This window comes from Pseudophryne corroboree, chromosome 3 (genome assembly GCF_028390025.1).
Source record: "Pseudophryne corroboree isolate aPseCor3 chromosome 3, aPseCor3.hap2, whole genome shotgun sequence".
Classification (NCBI taxonomy): domain Eukaryota; kingdom Metazoa; phylum Chordata; class Amphibia; order Anura; family Myobatrachidae; genus Pseudophryne; species Pseudophryne corroboree.
In genome coordinates, this window is record NC_086446.1 from 389927047 (window position 1) to 389951545 (window position 24499).

Here is a 24499-nt window from a genome sequence, read left to right on the forward strand (position 1 = left end):
GTGCGACCAGGTCAGATAAAGCACTTGCAGACATGGTCGCATCTGATGCGACCATGCCAGGCATGTGGTTAAAATGAGGGGTGAAAGCTGATATCCACTGGTCCACTTCATCACTCTTTACATTGCTTGATACTTTTACCCCTGTATTTGTAGTGTGCACAGGCCATCAATAATCATACATTTTAGATGGCTGTCACTTGAACCTTATGCAGGTTTCAGCGGGTGTACTAATGGTCATGTAGCACCTATTACATTACAAATTATGACACTGTATTACGGCAAATGTTTAGTTGTGGAACAGGCGTCCTATTGCAGTGATACTATAGCATGGTAGTGATCAAATGATATGGTGACATCGTTAATAAAGACTGAAGAGTCAGTAAAACATATTTTCATTGAGTCGTTTGTTCTCATGATATGCATAAACCTCAATGTTTTACTGACCAGTAAATATATATTTAAGACGGCCTATCTGAACGATCTCTTATAACAATACAGTTGGGATGCATCAAGAATTGCATTTACTATGCAATACATCCCACCCCATATATCAAGCACCGGTATGCATGAATACTTACCTCCCGGGACAGCTCTTCCAATACAGAGCTGTCCTAGCACAGTACTGACTTCAGGGTTTATGACCCAGGAGTCCTATTGCATATGCATAAGCCACTGGGGAAGGAGAAGAATCCCTCTCTGGGGGCTCGTCACCAAAAGAAGTCCATAGGCTTGTAAGGGTAATGTAATCTATAGATGGCATTGCCTAATGGGCAGAATCTCCGTAAAGTTACGCTTTTCTGAGCATGCTGGCACATCGCAGCCCCATAGCATGACCTATAGGGGCTACTTTGCCATCTGTCTGTAGTGGATATTTCTGTTATCTGTTGTGGACCATTTTAATACATTCAGTGATGGGAACCTTGTCACTCCAGCTGTTGTTGAACTACACATCCCAGCATGCCCTGCTACAGTTTTGCTATTTGGCCATGCTAAAACTGTAGCAGGGCATGCTGGAATGTGTAGTTCAGCAACAGCTGGAGTGCCAAGGTTCCCCATCACTATGCAGTAAACCTTCAAAATCACCAGTTTTTGGATGTTTGATGGCATTTTAATGATTGATGCATCCTGTACTATATATTTATACAGTGTTTTCACTTACATTTCTATATCTTTATGTTTAGATCTCAGATAAAAGTGACCGCGTTGTAGAGTGTCAGTTGCAGACCTACAATGGTAAAATGGTCACTTTCAAGTTTGACCTAGATGGAGATAACCCAGAGGATATTGCTGCTGTTATGGTAAGCAGCAAAGTATACTATATGTAACAGTTCACATTTTTTGTGTATTATGCTTTATTTGTGTGGAGTTTGAAAGTTTCCCTGTTTACTATAAGACTGTAAGGCTTCTAACTACATGATCCCTAGTTTGTGTGCCTATAGTAGGGATTTAGATTGTAAGCTCCACTGGGACAAATTTCACAATTAATGTTTACCACTAGGGTAGGCTTTAACAGGAAAAAAGTGTGGACTAAACCACTGGTTATCCCAGCACTCTATTAGACAATTAATGAATCACTATAGATACATCAAATACAAAGCGCATATCTCCCAACTGTCCCGATTTTCGTGGGACAGTCCTGATTTTTTGGGATTGTTCAGCGGGAAGGGGGGAGGGGCAGTTGGGAGGCTCCTGTCATTGCTCAGAGCAGCGGTGAATAGATGCTGTGGCATGTGTACAGCTTCTATTCATGAGTGACAGAGGGAGAGGGGGTATGCCAGCAGCTCACAGAGCGCTGGGCATGGCCCCTTCAGTGACGGACAAGGGGGCGTGGCTTACAATAGCGACATCATCACAAAGTCTTGCCCCTTTTTGGAGACCACACCTCTTTTTCGGGAGCCAGACTAATTTCCCCATGTATCGCCATCTCCAGCCATCCACTTATCTCACCCGTGTCACTCAGCCTCACCCTGTTTTTTCAGCCTCCCCATCCCTCTGTGTCTCTCAGCCTCCCTACCCCCCGTGTCTCTCAGCTCCCCCATCCCAACTCCCCATTTCTCTCAGCCTGCCCGTGTCTCTCACCCTGCCCATGTGTCTCTCATCCTCCCCATCAGTCTCTCAGCCTCCCTCTGTGTATCCCAGCCTCACTCTGTTTCTCTCTGACTCCCTCTCCCCCTGTGTCTTTCAAGCCCCATCATGCTCCTTCTCTCCAACAAATCCTTGTGTTTCCTCATGCTACTTCATCTCTCACCTTACAAACCACCACTAGACCCGTGTCACCCCAGCCTACACTTACCTCCTGCCACATGCTTGCAGATTCTGCTGCACCGCCTTCAGTTCGCGGACGGACGGCTCGGCACCTCTGCTGTACAGCAGCACTCTGTCCTGACGTCACACACTCTGAGATAGCACAGAACAAACTTTATTGTGCTGCTGCCTCCCGCCTGTGGTCATCTGGGCTCCCTTCTCTCCTGCTGAGTTCAGCGTGGCAGTGGAACAAACAAGAGGAACTGGTCCCCCAAAATTCTTGAGGGTTCGGGGCCCGATTGTTGACTCCCTGCCCCTCCGTCACTGGGCCTGGCCGTGAGACCACACACCCTTTTGCAAGGACTCTCTAGATGCTGTACTGGGTGTCACCATCTATAGCAGTGATTTTCAACCTTTTTAAACTCGTGGCACACTAAATGAGATTTTAAAATTGCCAAGGCACACCATCAGTTTTTTTTTAATCAACTAATATACTAATATTTCCAGCAGTAATAAAACAGACACATTGGCCCCTGCAATAATAAAACACATTGGCCCCCACTGTAATAAAATAAATTAATTCACCTCCATAACAATAAAAATATAGTAATAGTAATTCCACCACACACTGTCACCCACAGTAATGTCACACATTGTGTGTCCCCCAGTAATGTCACATATTGTGTGTGTCGTCCCTAAGTAATTTCACCACACTGTCCCCCCCATTAATGTCACACATAGTGTTGTTCATCCCCATGCCCCCCTTCCCAGTAATTCCACAGCAATCAATTAGATAAAATACACTGGCCCCAACCTCAGGTTTCTCGCTCAGCACGGAGCAGGAGAGCGGGTTGGCGCAGCAGGCAGGAGAGCTGGTGGCTGGGTAGGCGGGCAAGAGAGCTGGCGGCCAGGTAGGCGGACAGGAGAGCAGACGGGCAGGCGTGACCTATGAGTCACGCCGCATCACCATAGGTCGTGGGCCGGTCCGTGGAAGAGAGCAGTGTGCTGCCCTCGCCCAATAGCAATGACAGGGGCAGCAGACCGGCAGGCATCTTTGGCGGGCGAAAAACACTGATCTATAGTGATCGTACTGATCTTAGATACGACATGAAGCCCTATTACAAGAACAGCTTAATACATTTATCCTTTAGTATTTGTATTAGAAAAATATAATTAAACATAGGGTCAAAGTCTCTTTGCCAATCAGCATTGATACAAAAAGTTAAAGAAACCATTTCAAAGAGTTGTCTTAGTAAAGATCATGTATTTTCTACAGGTGAACAATGAGTTTATTATGCAATCTGAAAGAGAAAGCTTCACCAACAGGATAAAGGATATCATCCACAGGGTGGAGACTCTGCTTAAAAAAGAGGGGAGTGGAGATAGAGAAGACGATGTGGAGAGAATGGACACCAGCCCATCCACATCCTCTCTGCCTCCTAATTTACAGGTTTGTAACATCAACTCCACCCAATGTAAAATATCACGTTGAGCAGCATTTGTCGTTTTATCTCTTTATTTATTATGATACAGTAAATTAACATAATTACAGTCACAAGTTATTACTTTTCATTATTGTTACAACATTGTCTTTAAGTACTTCTCTGTTTCCATATTGCAGTCTTGTGAACCAACAACACATCCTATTTGTTAGTGAATTATTTCTGATTTAGTCATTTGAGACTCAGTGCAAGAAAAATAAAGCTAAATTTCAATTGTCAGTAAGAAAAGACACAGTACAAAATAGTTTCCATGCTGGCACAATAAAATTGCGCATAGAGTTTTTGAGATTGTGTTGGGCTGTGAACGACTTATTTATAGTCCCTTATCCAGATTTTGTGTTTATTTCTGCTTCTTTTACTATTCTTAGTTTTTTATGGGGACGTACTGCATAAAAGAATGCCAGACATGATAGTAAAGGACACTGCTTGCGAGGTGAGACAGGACCAGCAGCTGTGTTCTTGCCAAATTTGTAAGGGAGAATCAGAATAAGGACCGTATTCAGAGATGGATGCAGATGCATACGCAGCCAGATCTGCGTCCATCTCCTCACACGCTGGGGCCACCCAGCACAGTGCAAGGCCACCCAGCATGTGTGACGCGCGTCCTGATGCATCCGCAATTACATTGCGGACACATCAAATTATGGTTGACCCCAGGCTGCGCTGTCAGACGGTCCGCTGCCATTTTTTTAATCGGAGCGGCTGTGTGCGACGTCACACAGCTACCGCCCACAAATGCTCCCGGAACGCCCCCGCTCCGCCCACCTCACCGCCCCCCCCCCCTTACACCCAGTGCTGAGTCCCCACCCCGTGAGTGCCCGCCAATGTCAATCATCTTGCTGCTGCATCCTTCCTGGATGCAGCCGCAAGGAGAAGAGTCGCGCACGCGTACTGCACCCAGTGCACGTACGCAGACCAGATGGACTTGCCAGCTGCATATGGACACGTGGCTGCGTCCATCTCTGAATCAGCCCCAAAGTCTACTGGATAATTAGATCGCCATCTTCATACTGAGCTCCAAGAATATTGTAATCTGCAATTTCCTTAATGCTGGTTGGTCTTAATACTCTGCTATATGGAATAGAATATCAGGACAAAATAGCACCCAGATCGGAGCAAATATGTCCTCATATATTTCTGGTCATGCGCCTTGTGGAAATCAAAGTAGTGTCACCAGAACATTATAGGCCACATGCCGTTTAATTGCAGAGAGATTTAGTATCCTTTGAAAATTGAGGATATTGTTTGATTGTGTTTAACAATCATTATTGTTACATTATTGTTACAACATCCTCATGTTTTCAATTCAGAAATCAACACTGCATACCCTGTGGGGGGAAAAAAAACAGATTTGGTTATAAAACATTATAATAGGGACTCAACTACTTCTCCATGTTGTAGGCCAAAACCTGATGGTTATGAGGTAATCTTTCAGTATTGTGATGAATCAGACTCAGGGCGGGATGTATTTTGAATGTGATGCATCCCTCACTCTTTGCAAGCATAACTGCATTTATTAACTCCGTATGATTGAAGAAAATAACAAAAAAAAACGTAGCTCTCCCGGTAAAAGTTGCCCTTTGAATTAGAAGGATTTCCAGTCATGCGCCATGGGGGATGCTGGGGGGGAGGGGGGGGATCCAATTTGATCGCTCTTAAGGGGAATCACAGAAAGAAGCCCATAGGCGTCTATAGATGGCATTGTCTACCACATCCAAGCCCCAGGATGTATCGCATTCCAGAGCTTGGTGCATATGCAGTAAGCGGCCAAACCTCTGAAACGGCATTTTTAATGGTCTGACCTCATTTTTAGCATTGGTGCATCCGCCCTCAGGCTTCCTTTGTAGGCTTTTGTTCAGTCATTACTTTTAAAGTGAAGCTGTATTTAAACAACCTTGAAAAGATAGCTGGTAATTGCAAGAAAATGGTATGACATGCCAAGTGCAAGTGTTTGACCTTTCCATAGGACTTAATATTTCTTGGTTAGGTTATGTGATTAAGGCCTGAAATTGCTGAATTTCACAAAAGTCTATAGAAATGTTTTGTTTTTCTTTCACAGGCGGATCTTAAACTTCAGGAGTTATCCCGTTCCTTCTCTTCATCTTCTCTCAGTGGTAAGTGGTCCAAATAGTCACGTTCTGCTACTTGTCTAGCTGGAAAACATATTTCTATGTAGAAGGCACTCTCCACTTTAAGCTGGGCTGCACTCACAACAAGGGAGCTTAACTCCAAACTTTTAGCTTAATTAAAATGGAACATAACATAATATAAAATAAATCAATATAATTGAATAAAGCTGTGTCTCGGAAAAGACCCATACTAGTAGAAATGCCACATCAGGCCTTGGGGGCAGGCTTCTTCTCATTTCATCTTTTTACCCATTTCATAATTTTACCGCTTTTGTTAAGGTTTGCTTACTAGCATATTCAGTGATCATTTTCATGTTCATGTATATTTTGTTTGAGTGTGAATAGTACTCAAGTTATAAATATCTTGTACACAGAAACTCTCACATTCATGTACAAATTATATATCTATTGAATAAATATCACTACACTTGAAAGTGAAATCTCTAACGTAACATGTTGGCAGTCATGGCCATAAAGAAAGGATGGAGAAATTCCATACCTCCCAACAGGACCCTCTCCAGTAAGGACAGAATACTCTGCTTCTGGACTTCTCTTAATTTATGATTGCTATCACCTGTGCTGAAACACCTTTCTTTTCCATAAACCTGTTCAAAACAGGTGTCGGCAATCATACATTAAGAGGAAAGTCCAGAAGCAGAGCATTTTGTCCCTCCTGGAGAGGGTCATGTAGGGAGGTATGAAATTCAGGTCAGGTAACAATAGGCAATTCAATAATGTGCAAGTTTACAACTCATTAAAAGGTGAAGTGCACTTTTTCAGTAAAAAAAAGTTTTTAAATTTAACCTTATTTATTAACAGTTTCTTATATAGCGCAGCATATTCCGTTGCGCTTTACAATTAGAACAACAGTAATAGAACAAAACTGGGTAAAAACAGACAGACATAGAGGTAGGAAGGCCCTGCTCGCAAGCTTACAATCTATAGGGAAAACCTTAAGGGTCATTCCTTCACTAAACCTGTATCTTAATGATCCTACTTGCTCACTAAAGGGTAACCCACACGACCCCTGCATTGTTTTATGACGTCAATCACTCTGGGATTGTAAATACTTAGCAGCAGTAGAATTTGTACTTATTTGAAGCCCACAAACATGCTGGGAGAATGGTGCAGATGGGAAGGTAGGGAGCACCAGGCTTTGCACTATAAAAGGTCCCTAGACATGCTTTGTTATAAATAGGTGTGGATACATAAGCATTGTTCATTTTTCAGGGACAAAATCTGTGATGGTCCTAAATCATCTGCAGCATACATGAGTCTTACGTTTTACTTCATCCATCCTTTTTGAGGGATCATGGGGGTTATTCAGGTTTGTTTGTTAGCAAACCAAAAAACTTAGAAATTGGGTAGGTGGAACAGATGTAACTTGTGCACAGAGAGTTAGATTTGGGTGGGTTATATTGTTTCTGTGCAGGGTAAATACTGGATGCTTTATTTTTACACTGCAATTTAGATTTCAGTTTGAACACACCACACCCAAATCTAACTCACTCTGCACCTCTTACATCTGCCCAGGATTGGACTGGCCCACAGGGGTACCAGGGAAACCACCGGTAGGCCCCACTGCCTGAGGGCACACTCCTTCCTCTAGGGATCAGGTTCCAGACTGTGCACTTGTATTATACATGGTAGATATGTTGCATTACACTGCACTAAACTATTCTGTATTTCAAGCCTCTGTTGAGGCTGGCGACACCCCCTTTGTAGGCTGGCCACACCCCTGAGTATGGGTCTTTATCACTACATTACCCCGGTGGGCCCTTCATGCCCCAGTCTGGCACTGCATCTGCCTCCCCTTCAGTGCACATGGTTTTGCCCAATTGCTAACTTTTGTGGTTTGCTAACAACTCTTAATAACCCCCCATGTGCTCTATCCTCACTGAGTACTGTTTTGTTCCTTTTTCTAGATTTAACATGTACAAGTCCCAACAAAGGTCTTGACTCCCCTGGTCATCTCTACCAGAACAGCCCTGTGATGGACAACGATGTGTTTGGTACAGCTGGACCCCTGATGAGTGCACCTGACTTCAGACCTAAATCACTCCTACCATCCATGTCCATAGGTATAGTACATCTTGTAATCCTCCCACTCACTGCATATCAATGTGCACTAATGGAAATTACCGGGGTCTACTATCCAATAAGGAATTTACTAATGTCACTGAGTAGGAGTTATAAAGAAATGCACTTCAAATCGATAAAGACCTAAAGGAATAGAAAATTGAGAGATATGAGTGTAGCATTTAATTGATTGGTTTTCATGTAGCTATACTGTACATGACACAACAAAATCTGTTAGGCCCAGACTGTGTGAAGTTTGTGTGTTGTCCATGTGTTTGCAACGGTTTCCTCTGAGTGCCCTGGTTTCCTCCAAAACTTACTGGTAGGTTAATTTGTTTCTGAGGTAATTAAGCCTAGTGTGTTTCCATGCGATAAGTGTAAGCTGCATTGAAGCAGGAACCGATCTGAATGATTAAATATTTTCTTCAAAGGGCTGCGTAATATCTAGCTACTACATAAAAGCCATATAAATAAAAAGTTTAAAAATAGTTAAGTTAGTACATTTATATTTGAAGTTCATTTTCTTGACCGATGGTTCTGTTATCTCCTTATATGTCTAGTTTGGTTTTGTTCTAAAAAGAAAAACATGACTAATGTAATCACCATCTCTCCCCTCATTCCTAGGTACACATGTTTCTTTATAATAGATTATGGTACCTTGTCACCAGATGATGCACATAGTTTAATGGACTGCTAAACCCAGGATTAAAATGTTCATAAATCATGAAGGTAAAATACAATGTTCAGCATTAGCCTGTCACTCCACTACAGATCTAGGAAAATATTTCCTGCCCACTTCACAACAGAATGCTGCAATTCCTCCTGTGTCTAGTAGTATATGATACTGGACAGATAGCTGAAACTACAGTCATATGAGCTGCTGTGACATCTGGGCCTTGCACCTTTGTACAAATCTATGCAGTGCATTTCTGCATAGCAAATCTGCCCTTAAAGATGCTTCTAAATATTTCATTTAATGCAAATCTTTTCAGTTATTTATAACATATTTTTTCAAACAGACTTGAATATATGTTAGAATCAATATAAACACAAAAAACACAATTCCTGCGCACTGATCAAGGGTATAAGACACTCTATTAGATGTCAGTAAATGAAAAAACCCATCTATGTTTAGCGTTCAGAATGGGTATGAAAGAACAGTCTCAGTGGATCAATTTCAGAGACGGTTAAAGTTCAAAAAAAAATATATATATACTACAGTCAATCCTTTTGCAGATCTCCTTTGAATATAGAAGATCAGGCCAATAGTTTGAAGCAATGTCCCAATAAAATTAATTTTAACAGTCAAATGTAGATTCTCTTATCTGGCCTCGTCCTGGGTCCTCCAACCAAACAGTAAACGTGATAAAACTTGAATTCAGTCAACCCAACCGTTTTTCAATTCTTTGTCTCTGTCCTCAAGCAGTGGTACATGAAAGACAAATATTGGGGAATCATAGTGCAGACTTATAAAAGTTTATTTAAACACGTTTACAATTAAAAGACTTAGCATGCGTACCCTAAGTGACCTTCGGTGGAAGGCACAATAATAGGCGTATAGGGGTAATACAGAAGCTTCCCCTATTAAGCTTTTACCTTCACCGAGTTCTGGGCCGCAGGAAACACCAACGCGTTTCAACCAGTATGGTCTTTATCAAGGTGTATAGAGTACATGGAGGACCAGGTATTTAAAGGTGACATAAACCACACCCATTTCCTGTTTGCAATGGGCGGGGTTTACAAACGAATTTCATAAAAACACACAGTAGATCTATGTTCCTGCATATAATAAAAGGATTATTCTCCTCACTAACACTACTTAGCCTGATGAAAGTTTCTGAGGCTAAATGTATCCCCGAATTGATATAAAACGCCGTGCGTTCCAACCCCTGGAACGCACGGGGTGACTTCCGGTTCCGCCGGAAGTGAGGTAGCGGCTAATCCGTGTCACCTGCGGGGGTACGCGACGTCACTTCCGGTTCCGCGGGAAGCGACGTCGCGAATAGCCGGGGATGAGTGAGAGTGTAACCTCATCTCTCACTCCCTCCTGGAACGCACGGGGTGACTTCCGGTTCCGCCGGAAGTGAAGTAGCGGCTAATCCGTGTCACCTGCGGGGGTACGCGATGTCACTTCCGGTTCCGCGGGAGGTGACGTCGCGAATAGATGGGGATGAGTGAGAGTGTAACATCATCTCTCACTCCCTCCGGTGAAATGTTTGGGCACCATTTTAAGTGTGGGCAGCAGGTTAACCTTTCCCAAATGCGGATAGATGACTGTACAGAACTGTTAAAAATACATTCAGCGGCCATCAATGCATTCCACTATTTAAAATAGTAATATCCATACTATTCTAAAAACAATAAAAATTGTAAAAAATGTGTACAGCCACATAATTATAAGTTTTTTAATAACAAAAAAATTATTTCATAGCCTCAGGATACTACTTGCAGTAAAAAATGGACAAATGCCTAAAAAGAAGATTAAAAACAATTCTTTAAAGATATAAGTTAAAATGGAATAAGATTTTACTAATGGTAGTGCTAAATATATATATCTCCCCATTTTTTTATTTTATCAGGAGGGTGTTTAAAAAATATTTTTTGAGGGAGGAAAAACCCTTGGTCATTTTTTCAGATGACATGCTGTATAATGTTAAATCCAAAGACAAAGGTAGGCACATGGACAAAGGTTGATATAAATCTCAGAGGTGGTTAAAGGAACCACTTGAGCTCAAAGTCTACATTTAGACCCCATGGGTCAAGTGTTTTAATTTCACGAATGGCTCCCATTTCCGCTTTGGCCAAAAATGTTTCTATTCCTTTTGTTCTCCAGTGTCCTTCAATTTTTCTAATCCCTATTATGTTTTTAATGTGGCTGAGGGAACATTGATGTTCAAGTGAAAAGTGTTGAGAAAGATAATGATTGGCAAAACCTTTCTTTATGTTTCTTAGATGTTCAGCCCATCGTTCTCTTAGTTTTCTTGAAGTCTTTCCTATGTATTGAAGACCACAACTGCATTCTATGAGATAGATGCAGTTGGGACTATTGCACGTGATGAATTCGTTAATCTTGAAGGTTTTACTAGTGGTATTGGAGACATATTCAACCATTTTTGTAGGTTGTTTAGTGTGAGTGGTGCAGACGATACATGAGCCACACCTATGGAAACCCTTTGTTTTTATTCGACCTGTTCTTTTTTCTGGAACAGCACTTTTGACTAATCTATTTTTTAAATTAGGTGCTCTCCGATATACAAATCTGGGTTTAGGAGGAATAATGTCCTTTAAAATAGGATCTTGATGTAACAAATGCCAGTTTTTTCTGATAATGTGTTCAATGGTTTTGTATTCATTGTTAAAGGTGGTGATGAAAGGAACCTGGGGTTTCTCCTTATGTTGTGTTTTTGCCTTATACGTCAGGAGAGATTCTTGGGGTGTTTCTTGGAGATCTTCTATGGCTTTTTCAATCATGGTCCTTTCATAACCTTTAACCAGTAGCTTATCTTTCATGTCTTTAATTTGGTCAGTGAAGACTTCTTTACTGGTGCAGTTTCTTCGCACTCTTTGGATCTGACCTTTAGGAATGTTTTGTAACCATCTCGGATGGTGGTGGCTTGTCACTTGAATATACGAGTTGCTATCAGTTGGTTTTGTGAAGTTGCGAGTGGCTAGAGACTCCCCTTCCTTATATATTACCAGGTCTAGGAAGCTCACTTCAATAGAGCTGACGTTGAAAGTTAATTGAATATTGAAGGGTTTACTGTTCAGTATCCTGCAAAATTCCTCCAGGGTCTCTTTGTCTCCTGTCCAAATGAACAGGATGTCATCTATGAAACGAATCCACAGGGAGATGTTTTCTTTCTGGGGGTTGTTGTGCCATATGACATTGTCTTCCCATCACCCCATGAACAAGTTTGCGTAAGCAGGAGCGAATTTAGTGCCCATTGCTGTTCCCCTTTTTGAATATAATATTGATTATTATACCAAAAGAAATTGTTTTCCAAAATGAACATGATGGATTCCTTTATGAAGTTTAATTTATTTTCATTTATGGTCTCGTTATTTTTTCTAAAGAAATATTCTACTGCAGTGATGCCTAACTGATGATCTATGATGGTGTATAAAGAGGCAACGTCGGCTGTTACTAGAAAATGTTGGTGTGTGACTTTCACTTGTTTTAATCGATTGATAGTATCTATGGTGTCTTTAATGTACGATGGAATTTTCAGACTTGAATATATGTTAGAATCAGTTTGTGATTTTACATTATGTGACCTCAAAATACTAATGTATTAATTACTAAGGAGCAATGCTTTGTCTATATTTACTCTGAAATTTAGTCTAGCACTGGGCAAACACTTAAGGCCTGTTATATTTTTGTTTGGATAAAGTATAGTAAAAATAAAGTAGTCTTATACTAATGAGTAGATGCAGTGCAGCATACCCCTGGCAGATACTATATATTACGTATGTACCCTCCGGGGCAGAGACTGATGTGATTGTGTAAACTATTCTCTGTAATGTGCTGCAGAATATGTGTGCAAGGGTTGGGTATGAAATACCAACAGCGGGATCCCAATGGCCAGAATCTCGACACATCCTGGTAGGTATTTTCACACTACCCCTACTCCTATCCCTAACCTCCCCTCGCACCCGTGGCCTAACCCTAACCTCCCCCTTCCCCCAGCCAAACCCTATCCCCCCACACCCACAGCCAAACCCTATTTGCCTCCCATTTCCACAGTCAAAACCTATCCTCCCTCCCACAGCATAACCCTAACCTCCCCCTCCTGCAGCCTAACCCCCCCCACAGCCAAACCCTATTTGCCCCCCCCCCCCCGCAGCCTAACCCTGACCTCCCCCTCCCACAGTCAAACCCTATCCCCCCTCCCACAGCATAACCCTAACCTCCCACTCATGCAGCCTATCCCTAACCGTCCAACCACCTCCCCTCCTCCCACAATCTAACCCATTCCATTGTACTTACCTCCGGGATGTGATGGGATTCTGGCCGTCGGGATCCCAACTGCCGGTATTATGACTGCATCCCTTTATGCACTATGTAAAGAACTGATAAGTAATAAATATAGAGAAGCACACCCCAGCGCCTCTGCTTTTTGATACTGTTGAGTTCTGCCAGGAACATATTCTGCCACCTTTCCCATTGTTCGTCTTGCAGTTACTTAATGATCTTTTTGTGTGACTGGGACATTATGGGTGCTGTAACTGCAAATCTTAGAGGCCGCTGGATCAGAAGGAAGAGAACACTCTGTATGTGCGTGTGTGTGTTTGTCATTCTTTAAGATTTATCAGCATTTATACTAATAACATGTGTAGTCTCTCCATAACAAGTATGTCAGTAGGATGAACAATAGCAGGAAGATGGCTTTAGATTAATTACCATAAGTCAGTATGTAAGTTTGCGATTCATTATACATAGTAACCCTTTGTATAGACCAGGAAAAAGAAAGCTTTTACAGCTCAGCTTTTCATACCTGTCCACATATTACTTTACTCCTCCGGGAGATCCTGGAGGAGGTGATCCAGTTTGGGGATGCAAGGAGCATGGCGCATGAACTGCACCATTGCGTCCCCACTGAACAATCCCACGGTCTTGCCATTGTGCACTGTGGTGGGGCACCGATGAAGCGATTCACCACGAATCGCCTTGACAAGCACACAGATCACCAATTTAAAAGGGTAAGTGGGCACGATTTAGGAGGCCAGTGTACTCTCAGGTATCTCCCAGGCAGTTACAGATTAAACACACAACTCATGACGGGAGCATATCTGAACTGAAGATATTTCAGATGCTTTTTTGAAACACACAAGAAGTCTTTTCATTAAAACCCTAAAATACAAACTGGATAATAAAAAAAAGCTAATGACAACAAATGTACTATGGTGGTCATTCCGAGATGATCGTAGCTGTGCTAAATTTAGCACAGCTATGATCATTCACACTGACATGCGGGGGGACGCCCAGCAAAGGGCTAGTCCGCCCCGCATGTCAGTACCAGCCCCCCCGCAGAAGTGCAAAGGCATCGCACAGTGGCGATGCCTTTGCACTTCAAGAGTAGCTCCCGACCAGCGCAGCTTTAGCGTTCTGGCCGGGAGCTACTTGTCGCTCCCCGGTCTGCAGCGGCTGCATATGATGGCACGCAGCAGCTGCAGGCCACTCCCTGCACGGTCCGGCCACGCCTGTGTTGGCCGGACCGCGCCCACGAAACGGCGGTCAAATGCCGCCGTTCCGCCCCCTCCCGCCCAGCGACCGCCTCTGCCTGATTGACTGATCGCAGCCCAGCTACAGCTTTCGGCCGTCTGGCATGCGCCGGCGCACTACGGCACCGGTACATGCGCAGTAGGTACCCGTTCGCTCAGCTGTGATAAAAAGCAGAGAGCGGACTGGTCAGAATGACCCCCTATATACTGTGTGTAATGTCAGTGGCTTATCAGAAGTGAAGATATGAGCCAAAAGGTGTCACTTTGGTGGTGGGAAGTATTTTCCCATACATAATGGACTTCCTGTCAGTGATGCTGCTGAAAGACACTGCAGTCAGCCTGTACTAGCCACCCTATACAGAAATGGCAGAGAAGAGCTAACAGTAACTTGCACGCAGCTACATACCACAATGCAAACATATAGGGCCTGACTCAGAGTTCTAAGCAAGAACAATTTGCAAACTAATCTTGCATGTTTTAACACTGTGCATGCTGCGTAGCAGACCACATGGTAATCACACACATCTTAGCCGCTTTCTATACTTGCAGCGAGTGGATGGAACCGGGTGACACCTGGGCATTCTCACGTAAACTAAGAGGGAGATGTATCAAATCTTGGATAGAGAAAAATTGAGAAGTTGCCCATACCAACCAATCAGCTTCTTACTGTCATTTTACAGGGTGTGCTAGAAAAATAACAGATGCAAATTGGTTGGAATGGGCAGGTTTGCCACTTTATTTCTCTCCAAGATTTGATAAATCTGCCCCTAAGTAGTGAGGACGTTAGGATGTTTCTTGGGTGTCCAATTCAGATTTTTGGGTATGCATAGATCTGTGTTTCTTTCTTTCTCTCTTTCTCTCAGTACACATATCACACACACTAATATGTTGAGCCCACAAAATGGCGGAACCCCGGCCATATACTTAACCACTTGCCTGGCATGGTTGCATTGTTTGCGACCACACCAGGCTGTTCGTTATCTGATCTGGTTGCAAACTATGCGACCAGTCAGATAAGAGAATCAAGATAATCTTCCTGTAGCAGCCAATCACAGAGGGACCTCTCGGCCCCTCTGAATCCCCGCACACTCCCTTAGTGTCTGCCATGCTGCTAATCACAGATGATTGGTCAGTGCAGCAGGACTCCCCACCTGGCGGTTGCACAGAGAAACAGCCACCTAGAAAATATAAATGACACTACTACTACACCCCCCCCCCCACACACACACACACTCCAGTGTGTACCGCTGGGGAAATCAAAGATGTGATGGTTGTGATGGTTTCCGATGTTCCGATTCTGATGATCCATTGTTTGAAACCCAATATTTGACAAATATTTAAAAAAATTATATATAATTTTTTTATGTTATTAAAAAAATCGTTTTGGATAACTTTAATTCACTCATTAAAAAAAAAAAAAAAATTCTGAGCATTTTTTAAAAAATTGCCAGTTAAGAGTTTAACCCACTTTCCCACTGAATTCCAGGACCCGGAAAACCAAGGTTGCGCGTTGATATTAATGGTTCAACCCAGGTTATCTGACACAGGTCCGTGTCACTGGTGTTAAATTCTACTATCTTTCAGGAAAAGAGCAATACCTTAAATGCACAGAAGTTCAGGCCGCTGCGACCACTAAGCGTGTGTGTGTAACCCCTATCAAATGCGTACACGTTGCGTTAGCACGCCGAATCGCTGTAAGCACAAAGTAGCTACACGTGCGGCGTAATACACTTTATAACCCCTAACAGGAAAGGAAGTGCGACACCAATTGTATATGTAATGTTGAGGTCCAACCCAGCAACAAATATTTTCTAAAAAGGGGGTACAACAGAAATACAATCACATAAGAGAAAAGGCTACAATCAGTGGATACATACGTTTGTTCGCCAGCGCCTCCCGGTTCTCAGTCAATCTGGATAGAAGACCTTCAGAGAATGTGTCTGACCGGCCAGGAGGCTTGGCTTTTATACATTAGTCCAAATCATGAAACAATAGGAACTGTAATCTCTTCACCCATAGGTCAAAGGGCTGGTCATTTACAGTACAGGAGGGGCCATAGGTCGGTTTGAATAGGTGGCCGATGCCTGGTCCAGGTGCACTTGCAGATGTTATCCACTGGGTTCCCGCCGAATAGCAAGAGTACTGTAAATACAGTGTAATATTAATATTCTGTTCCTGCGCATATCTATGCGCAGGAGCGTGCTACCTTCTGCAAACTGCTATCGGAATATTGCCCTTGAAATACTGTACAGCTGGATACCAAACACCACCTCCTAACCTAATTCTGTCCCCTCATATCCTGTAAAGTCGAATCCCTCTGTTGTTGTACCTTTGAAGCAAATGTAACTCGCTGGTGTGGTGCATGTAGGCTATGTGTAAATTATGTGCTACGTGGATTAAATATGAGATATGTCTTTGTGGCTTTTCCATGCGAATGCATATGCTACCATATTTACTCATACCACGCGGTAATACGCAGGACCTCGTGAGCCAATATACGCAACATGCGAGTATGCGCACCTACGGCAGAACAGGCACCCGCACGGAGGCTATCTGTGTGGTGTTTGCACGTGATGCGTGTGACTATAATATTTTCGACTTCGACACTGGTCATAACCTGGGATTTTCCCATGCCTGAGCCAAGTAAGCTGCAGTAAAAAAGAGGGGATCCAGGTTACTCTACACGGGTTATGATAAAGGAACCACATTGGTGTGTCAGAAGCACTCCAGTATGTGCTTTAATGACATAGCAACGTGATGAGCCTGTTCTGCAGGACAGACGCGGGTCCAGTATGATAGGTGATTTCCCGAGACCAAAATTGCAGTGAAAAGATGCTACATGGGTTGATCCCATATTTATTATACTGTCTCTGACCTTCGGTTTGTGTGTGAAACAGTTATTACCTTGACCGCAGCTCCCTTCTCTCTCTCCTCTGAATGCGCATGTCAGTCATTTATATGTCAGTCACATCAAATCTGAAGAAATAGCCACACCTTAAATCAGAGATATTTACATATATATTTGTGATCATTATTACTATCTTTTATATAGAGCACTTGTATTATCAGTATAGTGGTCAGTTAACTTCTGCCATAAGAATTTAGTGACATTATCCTTTAAGCATCATTTAGGATGTAGAACATACACATAACATTTTTAAAGATCATTTAAAATAGCTCTAGGGGAAATAATGAGTTGTAATAGTTTTTTTCTTTTTGTTTGAACACAGATGCAACCTTGTATAGACATGTACATTTGGTATTCAGATGTTTGGCTGTAGGTGATAGGGCTTCCAGTTTTGCAACTTTTGGCCATTTATTCATGCAATAGGCTCTCTGCAAAACTCAAGTAGGGGGAAGATTAAATGGTATAAGAAACTGAATTATACAATCTGTACAAAATATGCAGGTTATTCATAAATACAATTCTGAGAATATCTGACACAGAAACCTTTCTAAGAATGGGAAATCATAAACCTACAATATATTTTTTCTTTGTTATTTTTACATTTTAGATGGTGTGTGTGCGTGCGTGCGTGTGTGTGCGTACACATGTGTTTTGTTTTGCTGTTGGTATTATGCGATTGCAAAACCATACAAACTTCACCAGTTTGATGAAAGCAAATTAATTGGTTGAAAGCCACAATAAAAAAATAAAAAAAATATGTAAATTGTAACTTGTTTAGTTGTGTTTTTGTTTACAGCTAATCCCAGGTTTGTATTGTATAATAATGCTTTGCTCTTTCATAATCATCAGACTTGTGTTGTGACAGTCATTCTCTTTCCTTGTAGGGTCCCCGATGGCTGCCAGTAGAACCTGGCCTTCTTTTGAAACTACATCCAGCCCGGCTGTACCTTTCTCAACAAGCTATTCCATGCCATCCTCTCAGACTTTTCCACCTGCCACTTTTAGTTCCATGCACAGTGGCAACTACCTTCCTTCCATACCCCAACACATGATGTCTTCATCTTCTGCAGGGCACATGAGCTCTCATAATTCCGTGTTTCCCAACATGATGAATCCTTCTGACAATCAGGGGAATGCTTTACAGCACATGCTGAATAGTGGGATGGTGCCACAGAATATGAATAATGCTTTAGCATCTAGTGTTTCACAAGCCACCCAGTGGTCTCCAACAGCACCCATGTTTTCCTTGGCTAATGTCTTATCCCTGGCTATGAGTATGGCTCAAACCTTGTTACCAGTGGCATCAACTGCTACAACACAGCCTCAAGGGATGCCTCCTGGTGGGCATGTCTTTCCACAGCCAATGTCTTGCCACCTCCCCTCTCCTCTGATGTATCCCACAAGTTATTCTCAGCCTCAAAGTCCAGTCAAGGATTACCGGGGTCAGTGTCCTTATGTGTTTCCTGGATCCACACATGCTGGTGGGATGTTCTATCAGAATATGCCAGGTCAAACTTTTTCTAATCTGGGTGGCACTTTCTCTCAGCCTTTTGTTCCCCCAGAACCTGTGCCCCATAGTGGAATGTTTGCTCAACAAGTGCCACCTACAAGCATGCCAGGCTACCCACAGAAACCTCCTCAACTGATGGAAGTGCCACCTTCTCCTGGTATTATCAAGAACTTACCAGAACTGCAGCCAGGAGCAGGAGTCTTCAGCGAGGTGTCATCAGCCACAGCTGGAAATCAAGTTGCAGAAGCATCAGCATGTGTGGTGGGACAGACCATGAACAAACCTGTAAGCATTGGCTTTTAATGCGTGAGGTGATATAAAACCTTCATGTGTGGACTTAGTTCAAGAAAAAAATTAAAGGGTTCAGTTCCTGCTAGATGTTTTGTTTTTGTTTTTTAACATTAAGGGCAGGTGGTAAACTGTTGTGCAACTAATTTGTTCAATAGTCTGATGCGCAATCTTGTATCGTCTCTGGGATCCATGTTGCCTTAAACACGGCATCACCAAAATATTAATAGAAATAAATGCAATTAACCTTATGTACTAATCATATGCATAAACATAAATGCCTACATAATAGATCCAAAATGGATGGGTATATTTGTATAAATATATATATTTTTAAGTTGGGACTGTTGGAATACAATGGTATGAAAATATGGTATTTCTCTTACTAATCACTGTGCCATAATTAGGATGGGGTTTTATGGAAGGGTCCAGCAATAGGAGTTAAGCTACTTGCATCAAACGCTATTGAAAGCTAAAAAAGTAGGCCATTCCTATTACATAAACCCAATTGTGGACATGACATGAATATTGTCAAAACCATATCCTATTATAATTTATTGCATTTACTTGCATTATCTGAAAACCTAACAAAGCTGTTACTGACTGCCTCACTTGACTCTTAGGAAGGATGGACCCTACAAACGTGACAATGATTGCTTATTTTGACGCTAGCAGAGACTGAACCTTAAGCTTTATTAATTCTGTCTAATTTTTATATGCATATTGCTGCTACTTTGGGGCTTATTACACAGATGTTAGTGCCTGTCCATTTTGCAAATGGATGGTAAACCTATCTTCTTGAGGAAATTATTGAACCCCTTGCAAAGCGTACTGCTAAGGGTGGAAAGGAACCATATATCATGTGCCCATGGTCAGGTATCTGCTAGTTGTAATGTTCATGTGCACAAGCAGTATATTTTACCTAGGGTACTATGATTCCTTTTTCAAGGTTTACCATATAGAGCTTAGGTGTGGGCACAGATGTATGAGCCCTTCAACTGGCAACTCTGGAAGGGAAATGACTGTATACTCTCATTACCTTAAAGTGTTGCTGTCACAGGGGATTCTCTTTTTCTACTGTAATGCAGTACATCAAAACTACCTATATACTATACTAGCCCTTTCTCCCCACTTTCTTTATGACTCTTCCCTTTCATTTGCTGACAACCCACTCCTTATGCAGGAGGGAAGGAGGCAATAGACTGACATCCTAGTGGATTTAATAGTAAGATGGAAGCTGCTACCATTGCCGTTGTACTTTGAATGACTGTGCTGAAAAATACCAATGAGATTTTCTGTGCTTGTGACATATCTATTTTTTTATATATATTACTAATATATAATTCTATTCTATTTTTTTTAATCTGTCTCTTGCTAGGGTTGTGAATTTTGAAGCCTTTGGGAAAATTGGGTGCAATTCTTAACAGTGTGCTTCAGTAGGATAGCATAATCTTGGAGAGCACTGATCCCTGATCACAGTCTTGATACTACGTAAACAGAAGACTATGACAACTGGTACGAAGGAGTAAGATGCTGTAACCCTACCAAAAAGTTGTCTAACTACACTGATTTTACTGTTAATGTTTGTTTATAGAATGAAAGAGAAATGCTTGTTATTTGCGATCAGTTACAGCACCTTTTTCTGAGCGCCAGTTTTCATCAGTGTCTGAAAACCATGGGTGTAATGGGTTCTGAGTTCGCCCTAAGTGCGGGATGCCGGTCAAACGTTTTTTTTTTTCACAGGCAATTATTTACAAGGCATGGTTATGCCTTGTAAATGACTGCCCCTTTAAAGAAACCGCGTTCAGATGGCATCCCGCACGTTGGTTGAAATCAGATTGCATTACATCTGAGACCAGTCCTTGTCCATTGGATTACAGATAAGAGATTAGTTCAACATTATGTAGATCCTCCATTTAATGGGCAAATGTAATTGTTAGCCTGACACCTATTTGGTATCAACAAAGGCATCTATACTACTCATAATTGCCATCTTAAATGTATCAAGTGGTGTAAGAAGAGCAACGGAATCCCAATCCTTTTATCCTGTCAATTATTAATCTTATTGATCAAAGAGACAAGTACCTACTGTACATCTTGAGAATTAGGCCTGAAGCTCACATGAACATAATCTATTGTTTTGTGCAAGACTTGAAAGTACCCAGCTTTTACTACTTGCATGGTGCTTTGAATATAATACATATTTGAAAGTTTACTTTGAGGGAGAGGGTCACACTTCTCTCTCTCTCTCTCTCTCTCTCTCTCTCTCTCTCTCTCTCTCTCTCTCTCTCTCTCTCTCTCTTTTAGACTAAGAATTACAGTGGCTTTATTTTGTTTTTTGTATTCAAATGTTTACATTGTATTGCAAATCAACAATGCCCATCAGGAACATATCATATTGTACATATAATAATTACATGCAAATATAAGAATATACAGATGTGTCCTTATTCACCTAGCATTTTTCCACTACGTGGCACAAGAAGCAATTTCATGTAGATTAGCCCCGTGGATCGCTATTTACAGATTTTTGCACTTTAGTGTCTGTTTTGTACCACAGCCAGAAACAATCAACATTGTAGTGTCCTGAAAGCTTAGACTTTGTGCTTTTTTCCCCCGCAATCATGGTAATGTAAATTCAAAAAATTTAATTGCGATTTTCTAGGCTAAGGAATTTCCAATGTTAGCAAGTGAAGCTGCCGCCCAGAAATTGAAAGAGATGCCCACTGAAGCCATTGCAAACTCATTCGTGATTGCGCACACATTAGCGGACTATGGGCCTAATTCAGCTTCAGATGCTATGGTACAAATATTGCTATGAAGCCATTTCTGCACATCAGCGCATGCGTGCGTCTGCAAAAACAGTTTTTGGGTGTGTCTTGGCGTGCAACTGCGCTCTCATATGCATAAAACATGGCGCCAGTGTTGCAGCTCCAGTGGACATATTGTCCAGCCATTGAGGCACCCAGGGAATCGATGTTCCTCGCATCTGCATCACGGTTGCAACGGAGTACGCAGTTGTTGAGCATGTTGCAATGGCTTCAGTGGACGTTTCTGTTCACTTATGGGCTGCTGCTACATTTGGGATACCTCGCGGTTCTGTCACTGAAAAGGATCGCTTTGCGACCACATCTGAATCAGACCCCTGGTGCAGCTTAGTCACATTTTTCGTGGTGCCCCAAATATGGCTGTGTAGTACGATTTGCAGCTGGGTGAATAAGGGCACATCTGTATAAAACAAAACACACATGTTAAAATATTTAAGGCAAATACTAATAAATATATATATATATATATATATATATATATATATACTCATGAACTGCCAAGAAAACAGTTTTGTAACGGGTATGGAAATGTAAGTGTACTCTTTATATTTAATATTACCTGAAAAGCTATATGAAAGCCCCCTTATATACTTCATAATAAGAATAAGAATAATAATGAAGGAATGATGAAAAATGTTACTGCCTTCATAACAGTACATTCCCACATTAGTAATACACATTTATTAAAAACACTTAGGGGGTAATTCCAAGTTGATTGCAGCAGGAATTTAGTTAGCAATTGGGCAAAACCATGTGCACTGCAGGGGAGGCAGATTTAACATGTGCAGAGAGAGTTAGATTTGGGTGTGGTGTGTTCAATCTGCAATCTAAATTGCAGTGTAAAAATAAAGCAGCCAGTATTTACCCTGCACAGAAATAAAAAAACACACCCAAATCTAACTCTCTCTGCACATGTTAAATCTGCCTCCCCTGCAGTGCACATGGTTTTGCCCAATTGCTAACTAAATTCCTGCTGCGATCAACTTGGAATTACCCCCTTATTTCCTTGCTAGAAATATAGTCTACAAATGTATGTATCCATGTTTTTGGATTTGATAGAAATATTTGTTTGGAATAAAGATGCTGCTTCTGGGCTACTTGTAGCAGGATCATTAGTAAGGATGCTAGAATGCATTAATACTTGTGTGGATGTAGGAGGTAACGCTGCATTGATTACGTCCTGAAATCTGGCTTGGTGCCTGGCTATTCAATAATCTTTTTCAGGGTAAATCCTTGCTCCAGTGTGTTTGATAATAAGCGCTCAGCGTGAGGCATGTGTATTCCCTGATGCTGAGGTTTACATCAGGTCATTAAAAAGGACCTGTTTGTTTGTTTGTTTGTTTGTTTGTTTGTTTGTTTTGCACCTTAGAGCTATTTGTATGTGCAGTATACAAATAGATATTTTAAGTAAAATGTTTATATTGAAGATAAGTTTACAGAAATCATTTAACTTGTCAAATACAACTATGGAGAATATAACAAAGAAATCTTTTGATGTCTAAACTATATTAGTTTTGTCAGTGTCAATCGTCTGAGGGGGAATCATTTTTTTTTATACACTTATGTTCATGTACACCATATAGGAGTGTGATATTGGTGTCAGTGCCTTCACCCATCTGTTCCAGCAGCATTATACACACATCATTCGGAACTGAGTCACCCCCCCTTCCTTAAAATTGATATAAGTTAACAATATATATATTTTAACTGGACGGCTCCAGTGCCATGCAGATTCAGCCAGTTGAAAAGATTCACCCTTAATTATATTCTCCCCTATGATTGTGTATATCTTGCCAGACCCAGTAGCTCCCTGCAAGGTATCCAATGCAAAGAGCACAGCAGAGTAGTGTTATTCCAGGATAACAACAAAATAATTCTGCCAAATGCTGTTCATGCTTGAATAAAATCAAAGCACAAGTGGAAGCTAGAGAGAAAAACAAACAACGTTTTAAATACAAATTGCAGTATGGCATGAAGTAGCAGTAAAATGTATCATATGAAGTTTAAGGCCCAAATGTAAAAGACTCTGGCCTGGGGCTGAAAATGTTCAAGGGCTTATGCTGAGAAGGGGAGGAGCTGACATGAGTGGTGTGTGGGTGTGGCCAGTGCCATGTGGTCATATACACATCTTACATTATGAAACTCACTGTCTCCCTAAATACACAAAAGTAGAAAAATGGCATACATTTTGTGAGAAAACTAGAAAAGCAATTTTAAACCTGGGTACACTCACACTAGGCGATAAATCGTCCGATCCGGTGGATTGGACCGATATATTGTTTACATCAGCCAGTGTGTACACACTATTGTGTGCTCCCACGCATTTTTCGTCACGTCTTCTGATCGGCCTGCAATGCAGGCCGACCTGAAGATATTGTCAAGTACAGAATGCTCCTGGATGTGGCCGCCTGGTTGTGTACTTTGTCATTCAGGGCTAGATGCGTCATCGCTTGGAGAGTGATAAAATTGAGAGAAAAAAAGTACCAGCCAACCAGCTCCTAACTATCAAACACAGCCTGTAACAGGGCAGTTAGGAGCTGATTGGCTGCTACCTTTTCTCTCTCCATTTTATCACTCTCCAAATGATGACGCATCTAGCACTCAAGGGCAGATTTATTAAGCCTGGTGTGAAGTGATAAAGTGGAAGGTGATAACGCACCAGCCAGTCAGCTCCTAACTCTCATGTTTCAAACCCAGCCTGTAACATAGAAGTTAGGAGCTGATTGGCTTGTTATCACCTTCAACTTTATCACTTCACCAGGCTGCCCCTCAGTGTCTACGGCTGACCA

General features: G+C 41.9%; 1 protein-coding gene across 2 annotated transcripts in view; it reads left to right on the forward strand.

The window, feature by feature from the left end:
* The window catches only part of WNK4 (WNK lysine deficient protein kinase 4), a 213054-nt gene that overhangs the window by 163281 nt on the left and 25274 nt on the right, over positions 1-24499 (forward strand). For both annotated transcript variants that reach the window (XM_063960049.1, XM_063960047.1), the window contains exons 11-15: positions 1182-1298; positions 3521-3694; positions 5806-5860; positions 7801-7956; positions 17969-18879. In XM_063960049.1, coding sequence (XP_063816119.1) covers positions 1182-1298; positions 3521-3694; positions 5806-5860; positions 7801-7956; positions 17969-18879 — 1413 coding nt within the window. The remainder of the gene's footprint in view (positions 1-1181; positions 1299-3520; positions 3695-5805; positions 5861-7800; positions 7957-17968; positions 18880-24499) is intronic.